Raw genomic sequence first — 9,400 nt, forward strand, 5'->3', positions numbered from 1 at the left:
CATTTAATCTTCCTGCCTCCATTTCTAGAAGCACTAGTTAACAGAAATGGCCCACCATGCCATAGTGTTCTATGAAGATTACATCCTTTCACATACATCCTCAACTGCTCCAAACCTATACCTGGATTTCTTATCATTTGGCCATTGCAGAAACACTCCACAATCATTTCAGTCTGAAATGAAATCATTTTGGCAGTGACATTTAAAAGAGGGTCTAGATTACCTGTTGATGTTTCTCCCTTCATCCAGGGCCCACACTGAAACCAAGTGACAGTGGTGGGCATTTCAGACGTGATTAATTAGAATACAGACTCTTGGTTAGGATTTCTTATGGAACCTAACTCTAAATTCATATTGTCTACCAGTTAAGGGTATACTCAGCTGGTTCTATGGACTAGAAATTGGACTCTGACCAGCCTCCAGAAGTTGTAAGGTAAATTCCTGTTTTCAGCACTACAGAATTGTTACAGCTGCAAAGCAAGACTAAATCAGTCTCAGTAAATTCTCTCAAAAATCCATTGAATCCACCCTTTCCTTTCCCACCCTTATACCAAAACACTGCATACACTTCAAACCACCAGCCTGGCTCTCAATGCAGTTCACAGACATGCCTATCAGAAGCGACACCCTGGAATCATCCTAAGAGCTACTCCTCTTCCCTTACTACTCCCTCCCCCATTGCCTAAGCTGCTTAGGACAGACCCAGGTTTTTGTTGCCTTCATTAACAAAATGTTTATCAGTGGTTCCTTTGTAGTGCCAAATATTTGCCAGTTCTTGGGGTAAGCAAACAGGATGTTTTTCATTTATAGTCTTACACCAACTAGCCCAGTGACAAAGGAATACATACATAAGCAGGTATCTAACTTTGCAGAAAGCTGGATTAGGGTACAAAGCTAAGAAAATTCACAGGTCTTGTCAACTAAGGCTGTTAACAGACAGTAAGCATGAATAATTCACCCACAAGGAGCCTTTCTGTTCATTAAGGAAGAGGCCTGAATCACTCAACAACCCAAATTTTTCTCTAGGCATCCAACACACTGATGAACCATACATGTTTTTATAGAGTGCAATGACTTTTATTTTCTCATAAAGTCCAATTTTATATTTCTTTAGAATACTTCAACTGTATTACAAGCAAAGGCCAATCAGTCCTCAGACTCCGAACCATCTTCATCTTGACTAATCTGGAAATAACGAAGTTCGTAAGTCTCCTTGTCAGATGCGACCACACGTAGCCAATCACGGAGATTATTCTTCTTAAGGTATTTCTTGGTAAGATATTTCAAATACCTTTGAGACAAAACCATGATTTTATTAGATGTGTGATCAATCCTATCATGAAAACACGCACTGCCACATTTGTAACTCCGGTTCACTAGACTTTGGTTTTAAGAAGCAAACAGGACAAGAGCAGCCTCTCAACCCCCTACAACACACCATGAAATCTGCTGTCTGTTGACGCAAAATATACTAATATTCCCCATTTTTGAAATGAAATAGACAGCAAGAGTCATCCTGACCCTATATGCAAGTACCTTTAAACAGATTAACAGTCATTTTAGCAGAATGCCTATAAGATATTCCATCACAACTTAAAAACAGAACTCACCTTTTGGAGAACTGTTTCTCAGAAACAACTGTGATTTTATTCTTCAGGCGTTCAATGTGAACAACATTTCCAAGATTTCCAGTTTTTCCATTGACCTTAACCTTCTCCCGTAGAAACTGTTCCTATTTTCAAACAGAAAGAATGCAAAACTAGGGAAGAAAACCCTAGTCACTAGGGAAGTTACCCTAGGAGCACAGCTTAGGTTAATATCAAGTACTACATTTAAATGCCAACAACTATGCAATCACAGTAAGACACTTACAAAATTTCCAGAGTCAAAAATTCCATCTTCTACTGGATGAGTAAGGTCCAAATGAAACCTCCAGGTGGACTTCTTAGGCTTCTTGTCTTTCTGCTACAGACATAATTATGATGCCATTAAAGCAGTTTATTCAGCTTAGACACTGAATTCTCAAGAAAAAAATTACCAACGCAGCATACATATGGTATAATGGGTTATACACAGACCTGACCAGCACTTAAAGGATCCTGTACTATATATGTAAAGGTTACTCATTAACTTGGTTTAAACCAATGTTTCCATTCCCATGAAACTTCATGGGAATCATTTCCAGTTAAGTACCAAGTCCAAGTGTAAACTTATAGTGAGAAATTTTGCTTGATTATGAAGAACTGCTTCCTACTGTTAACTGACGTTATTTCCAATTTCAAATCAAAACACCCACCTAGGTGCTTTTCAAGTTCTATCTGAACTTAAAACACCATTTTTAGGGTAATGGGTCTCTTTATGCTTTATTGTAATTGGTCCAAACAGAGTCACCTAAATGGCTACCAATTAATAATACTCTACGCCTTCACCACCCTCCAATTATCGCATACCCGGAACTGCCATTTCAGTGAATGACGGACTGGACTCGCTCACTGCCGTGCAATTAACAGGCAGTCCCGATGGGTCCATCAGACGTCACTCAGTTTTGAATCCTTACTCAGCAACCTTATTTTTTAATAATTTTGGGTATAGTGACTTTCCAAATGTTTAAACCACACTCTTCAAACTGCTAACCTCATTGCAACCGCGGACCTGGCCACCTAGGCTCTCTTCCGGTGACAGGGTGACCACAGGCCATGGAGAAACCAAGAGGCCCAGAGACCGACCGCGCCCGCCGATACTAAGCTAGTCGCGGGCCCGGCTCCAGCGGCGCAGGCCGCACGGCAGTCACGGATGGCTCCGCAACCCGGATTCTATCGTCCCAGTCGAGCCGCCCAGGCCGACTCTCTTCCCACCGCCTTCTCTCCTGCGGCGCTCCCGCTCGCTAGACGCAATAGCTACCTGTAACACCCTAGCCCCGCACACGCGCGTGCACTCACCGGCGCCATGTTGAGCTGCAGCCGTGGGAAGAGAACGGGCTTGCGCTGCACGCACGCTTTTATATAAAAACGTGCTGCGTCATACGCAGAGCGTGCGAACTACGCAACTCGGAACCGGATATGCACGGAGTGCTTGGCAGTCACCTAGGAAACGGAGGCGTGGCGTTGGGGGGCGGGGATGCCCTGGCGTTTGGCTTCTGCCTGCGTCATCTAGTGGGACGCCGGAGTCGACTGATTCTCTGCTCTGGCTGTGGACTTTGCAAACTTACAAACCAGAGTGAAGTATGTTCAAGGGATGCTGGAGTTATCTGTTATATATAATTCAGGGCAAGGCAGAATCTCAATGTTGCTTTATGATCGTCTCTATTATGTGGCGATTATAATCCTCTAGAGAAAAAGTTCTATGCTTTGCCTAGCTTTTAAGGTAGAGGATGTCCTTCTGAGAAGAATGAGTTGAGTACGCTTTGGGTTTACTGGATGGGCATAATTTATTGTACTTTCTACTTACTGACTCACAATCTGCTGAAACCTAACTATCAATGTTTACAAAGTACACTGGGATGGAGGTACCTTGATGACAGAAAGAAAAAAAGCATTTGAGTTTTGAGCGGTTGTAATTGACGCCAGGTTAGAAAAGTGGTGAGGCTGTTGGTGTTCAGCAGTATACGTTTCTGTGAGTGTTAAACTCTAGTATTTAGGGACAGGAGATGGGATGGACCTTAGTTGTTGGTTTGGAAAAGGCCCTAGAATGTAAGAGTTGTGTTTGTGTTTTATCCAAGCGATCGGTAATAGGCGTTAATATAGTGTAGGGTATGGTGCTAGTGGTGCTGAGGTTTTAGAAGAAATCAATTTCATTAAATTTTAAAATCTGTTTGCCTTAAGAATCACAAAAACTTTCCGTTCCAAATGTTCAGCCAGGGGCCAGGGTTGACATTTCTTCCTAAAGGGCTTCCTGTTCTGCAGATCAAAATGATCATTAGATATTTTGAAAATAGGCCATTAATTGACATTTTAAAATTTTGTTTTGCTTATCTTTGGCAACTTTCTGTGTTATAACAATAACCACTTAAGCCAATTATTTAAAGGAGACATAGGCAACCTCAGGAAATAGGAAGTTGGGGCGACCCCCCAGAATGCACCAGAGACCTGGGAGATGAGAAACTCCCAGGACTCAAAGAGAGGAACCTTAGATGAAACACCTTACAGTAGGGAGAGGAACTTATAGAGCCCACCTCCAGCAGGAAGACAGGACATCAAGTGAGGGATGGGGTTGCCATCACCTCTGACTCGTAATTGTTCCTGTCTGAAAGAATTACCTGGATGGAAATGGAGAGGATCCTGAGGAAAAAAAGGTCCAGCTACAGACCCAAAGTGGGATCCAGCTCAAGGGGAGGTGCCAGGGCTATTACTGAGGCTATGGAGTGTTCACAAAAAGGGCCCTATCATGACTGCTCTCTGAAAGACCCAACAAGCAGCTGAAAGAGTCAGATGCAGATATTTGCACCCAACCAATGGACAGAAGTAGCTGACCCCTGTTGTTGAATTAGGGAAGGCTGAAAGAAGCTGAGGAGAGGGTCTGTTCTGTAGGAGGCCCAGCAGTCTCAATTAATCTGGACACACCCCCCCCCCCCAGATCTCTCAAACACTGGACCACCAAGAGGACTTCCGGGTCTGTGTTCATTCAGAGATGATGCCTCTAACCCCCAACAGGCTGGAGACCCCAGGGAGTTTAGAGGTCAGGTGGGGTGGGGGGTGGGGACATCCACGTGGAGACGGGGCCGGGTAGGGAGGAGATGTGGGATGTGAAGCAGACGGAGGGTGGATGGGGGGCAAGAAATGGAATATGGAGTATAAAAAAATTAAAAATTAAATTAAAATTTAAAAAATAGACTAGAGGAAAATGAAAAAAATTAAAAATGATTCTAAATAATTGGTCATCCCCCAAATACTAAATTAGAAACCATAATGGGTGAAAATGATTAAACTTTTTTCTCTGGATTAAAAAAAATATTAACCAGATAGCAAGAATTAATGTTGTCAATAGTTCTTTCTAAGCCCTGGATTTCCTACAGAGTGCATCATGGCATATATGCCTGTCTTAGTTACTGTTCTACTGGTGTGCAGACACCATGGCCAAAGCAATTTGTGGAAGAAAGTTTGTTGGTGACTTATATAGATTCAGAGGGTGAGTCCCTGACCATCAGAGCAGGGAGCATGACAGCAGGTGGACAGGCGACAGGTATGGCACTGGAGCAGTAGCAGAAAGCTTACATCTGGACCCACAAAGCACAAAGCAGAGATTAACTGGGAATGATGTGAGCTTTTGAATCCTCGAAGCCTACCCTCAATGATACATCTCCAACAGGCTCACATTTCCATCCTTCCAAATTGGGGCTCTCAAATATATGAGCTTATGGGGGCCATTGTCATTTAAACCATCAGTTTTTTTGCTTGTTTGGGTTTTTTTTCTTTTTTTTTTTTTGGCTTTAAAAAGCCCAGAAAAAAAATAGAATGAGGGCAAATGTGCTCTCTCTCTCTCTCTCTCTCTCTCTCTCTCTCTCTCTCTCTCTCTCTCTCTCTCTCACTGACAGGGTCTCACTATGAAGCCATGGCTATCACAGACCAGGTTGTGGCTTTGAACCCAAAAAGATACTCCAGCCTCTGCTTTATAAGTGCTGGGATCAAAGATGTGCTCAATCATGCCTGGTGGACAGATATATTTTTAATAGATTATAAGCTTAACTCATTGGATGTATTTGATATTGGATCACGAATAGCTGGATCAGTTAAAAATGCAGGATATTGTAGATTAAGGTTATTGCAAAACTCCATATAATATGGCCACCTCAAATGGGATAAAACACAATGTTATAAATGACTTGTAATGTATGGTTAAGCTGATAGCAAAGTAAAAGAGTATTTTGGAGGCCAAAAAGCAAGCTCTGCTCATACATATATGGAGTCTGAATTAGCCCTACCAAGATAGGAAAAAAAAAAAAAAACCTCCTAAAACTGCAGTTAATATGTGCTTGGACTGATGCCAGGAAGAAGTACAAGTATTCTCTGGAGAAATGCACCTTTGATATTGTCAGGAAGAATTCCCTGAGCTAAGCTTTCAGAAATATGAGCTGCCAGCTTTTAAAATCACTAAATACATAGGAAAACAAATCACTATACCTATAAAATAAAATCAACAGAGCCTACATATATTGAAAAATACCAGAACATAAAATAAGTACTTTCAGTATGACTAAGAGTTAAAATATTTCAAAGTATGAGGGAACAAGAGATAGTTAAATTTTGTCAGTATTTGAAACAGAATCCTCAAAAAGTATTTCTTGCATTTAAAATACAAAAGCTGACTTTAAATTATTTTATGCTGTACAAGAGGATGGATCAAGCTGAAGAGAAAATTAAGAAATCAGCTACTAATATGCAATAGAAAATTAAAGAAGACGAGCCTAGAGAGTGATCCCAATAATTCCAGCTACTGATGGGGTTGTAGCAGGATGCCTTGGTTCTGTAAGTTTGATATCAGCTGACAACATTGAAACTTTGAAGAAGAAAAACAACAACAATGAAGTCGGAAGGAGAAAGAAGGAAAAGGAAGGACATGGGAAGACTGATTAGACTCTAGCAGGTAAAGGTGCTACTTCTGCGAGCCTATTGAGTTAAATTTCAGAACCCATTGTGAAAGGAGACTCCTCTGACATAGGTTATCAAGTTTGCACATATCACACAGACACACACAGTAGTAATAAAGTTGGAAAAAAGGGAGGGAGGGGGAAGAAAGGAAGCAAGGAGGCAAACAAGCAAAGAAATTATAGATACAAAAAGTGAAAACAAGAATGCCAGAATTATGATTTGCAAATGCACTCGCTAGGAGATCCCGTAGGACGAACCAGAGAGACTGGGAAAAGACAAAGAAATGTCAGAATTCTCAGATTTAGGGAGCCCTTCAAGGTACAAAGACAAAATTATTTCCAAACAGTCCAGAGAGGGATCCAAAATATCACACAAGCAGCAATAAAGCTAGCAATGTGACAGCTATAAATAATAAAACTGGAAGATGCATTTAAGATATTTTTTAGCCAGCCTGGTCTAGGGTGCGTTCTAAGACAGCCAGGGCTACACAGAAACACTAGGCACAAAACAAAACAAAACAAACAACCCCCCCCCACAAATGTTCCATGTGAATCAAAACAGTTAAAAGTATAAGTTATATGAAAAATATGGCAAACTAGATATAAAATTTCCAGAAAAATACAACTTACCAGAGCTTACATAAGAAGAAACAGAATATCTGAATAGTCCCGTATCTCTTAAATGGATCAAACTGTAAATAAGGTTACTTCTAACAAACATTTGAGGAAGAAATAATACCAGTTATATTAGCTTTATGTCCAAACTTACATTTTGTCATATTGTTTTCTAGAGGAGGGGACCATTCACCCAGTTTCCTGCCCTCCAAGGATAAGTGCTGCCCTTAAGGAGTTAAGCCCTTGCTGTCGGTGTGGGTTCTGGAAGGAAGTGCGAGTTCCCATGAGTACGCCATTGCCATGCTTCATGCCCCGGAATCCCTTAGGTAGAAGTGAGTAGTGTATAAGGCGTTTTGGCCAAGCTACATCTTTGCAGTTCAGAAGTGTACTCTGCATGATTGTGTGGGAGATCCCACAGGACTGGGCCTGGCTTGTCACTAGTGTATTGCTAGTTGCTTCTGCTGCCTCCTACTTCCTTAATCCTGTCACCTTGGATCATTCCTAAGTAAACCAGCTATATAGAGCTAATAGGCATTGGCATGGATTTACCCGAACTTCTAGAAGATAAACAAATTAGGAGCTGGCAAGAGCACAAAATATAGCAAACCCTAAGGGGAAAGGTAAACTGTCACATATACTTGCTTCATGTTTCTGTATTGTGATCTATGAATTTGCACACATAGCCAAGGCACACAAAGGACAACTTGTGGATTGAGTCCTCCATCCTGTGGGTCTGCGAGTTCAACTCAGGTCATTAGGCTTGATGACAAGCACTTTTTACTTGCTGAGCTGTGACACCATCCCTTCACTTTCTTTAAATTATTTTGATCTGTTCACTTTGTTAGCTTTTTGTTGTTTCTGAGACAGTCTCATCACACAGTTATGTCTGGCCTAAGACTTGCTATGTAGACCAGGCTGGCCTTGAACTCACAAAGATCTGTCCCGCTCCCAACCCCCACCCCACTCCTGTTTTTTTTTTTTTTTTAAACTAGAAGTTCAATTGGACTTCTCTCCTTCTCTAACTCCTTTGTTCCTGCTTTGGTCTTTGTTACTTGCTTCTTTGTGTTCCCTTCTGGTTTGTTGGCTGGCTGTTTGCTTCAGGCATGAACTCTCTCATGTTCACGTTTTATTGATATAGAGAGAAGTGCTATGCATTTTCTTGGTGCTACTTTATAAAGATTCTGAAATATAATGCTTTATTATCTTTGAGAAAAAAATTACAGACTTTCGTTTCATTGTATATGTTCCAAAATTTTTCAAGCAGAAACTCCTTTTATTTTTCCAGTTTTGTTTTTAATTCCATCTGGAACTGGTATCACAATGCAAGTTGCATGTGAAAGACAAGAATCTTGCTATGTAGCCCAGGCTGGCCCAGTACCCACCATCCTCTTGCCTCAGACTAAGGAGCATTAGGATTAGAAAGACAGCCCTCTCTTCTACTTAATTTTAGTATCTCTACAGAACCTTGCATTTCCTTTGTGTTCTCAGTATCTCAGTATTATTATTATTATTGTGTGTCAAAGTTTCATTTGATTTGGAAGGTTATTTCTCTAAATCAGGACGTTAGTGATGTATGTGCCTATACATAAATGAAAATGGTGGCACCCATAATTTAAATCAAAGTACACATGGTTGAAAACAAAAAGACTGATATACTATGAACATTACTTACACATATGCTGTTCTCCCACCAAGAATGGGTTGGGATCTGATGGTAACCAGGGCTGCCAAGCCTTTTGGGCTCTCCAGAACTCAGGATCCAAACCACTTGAGTACTGGCAATCATCTCTGGATATAGTCAGAATATTATTTTGATTACTTTTAGAAAGAACTCCCAAGAGGTGGCTAAGACCTTGGTAGTTGGCCTTCTGAGACACAACCCAGTGATTGTTACAAACATCTGCTGAATGTATTGTGGGAATAGATGTTTTAATTTCCCAGGGAGCATGGCTGCATACCTTTAACATGAGGGTGACTCTACAAAAGGTTCCCCATCTGGATGTTTAACAAGGGAACAGAGAGAGTCTAAGACAGTGACGCACAATCCATAATCTAGCCTTCTTACCTTTCTCCTCTCTGCCATTACTCCTGGGAAATGGGATCCTGGTATCTGCAAGTGACAACAGAATGTGGGGACAGAGGATGGGAGCCCATTTCTTTCACTGTATATCTCTGGTTTGTATATCTGGAAGGTTAAGGTTT

At 41.2% G+C, this 9,400-nt stretch overlaps 1 protein-coding gene across 2 annotated transcripts; it reads right to left on the reverse strand.

Annotated features, from left to right (window-relative positions):
* Nucleotides 1–1,055: 1,055 nt before the first annotated feature.
* Rpl22l1 (ribosomal protein L22 like 1) lies at nucleotides 1,056–3,044 on the reverse strand. Of its 2 annotated transcripts, none has more exons than XM_021158045.3 (4): nucleotides 2,940–3,044; nucleotides 1,873–1,965; nucleotides 1,611–1,732; nucleotides 1,056–1,291 (listed from the first exon to the last, which is right to left on the reverse strand). In XM_021158045.3, the coding sequence occupies exons 1-4, from the start codon at nucleotides 2,946–2,948 to the stop codon at nucleotides 1,147–1,149; spliced, it is 369 nt and encodes a 122-aa protein (XP_021013704.1). In that variant the 5' UTR covers nucleotides 2,949–3,044; the 3' UTR covers nucleotides 1,056–1,146. The 2 variants fall into 2 exon arrangements, with proteins under 2 accessions (XP_021013704.1, XP_021013705.1); XM_021158046.3 differs by having other exon boundaries at nucleotides 1,873–1,962; nucleotides 2,940–2,994.
* Between the last annotated feature and the right edge of the window lie 6,356 nt (nucleotides 3,045–9,400).

The sequence above is a fragment of the Mus caroli genome, unplaced genomic scaffold (assembly GCF_978045245.1).
Source record: "Mus caroli unplaced genomic scaffold, Mus_caroli_1 scaffold_3, whole genome shotgun sequence".
NCBI lineage: Eukaryota > Metazoa > Chordata > Mammalia > Rodentia > Muridae > Mus > Mus caroli.

Excerpts from the sequence above, each read along its gene's own strand:
- Rpl22l1 (XM_021158045.3), bottom strand. Across the intron at positions 1,733-1,872 it reads TTTTTGACTCTGGAAATTTT|GAACAGTTTCTACGGGAGAA; the intron begins GTAAGTGTCTTA and ends GTTTGAAAATAG. Across the intron at positions 1,292-1,610 it reads GAGAAACAGTTCTCCAAAAG|GTATTTGAAATATCTTACCA; the intron begins GTGAGTTCTGTT and ends TTTGTCTCAAAG.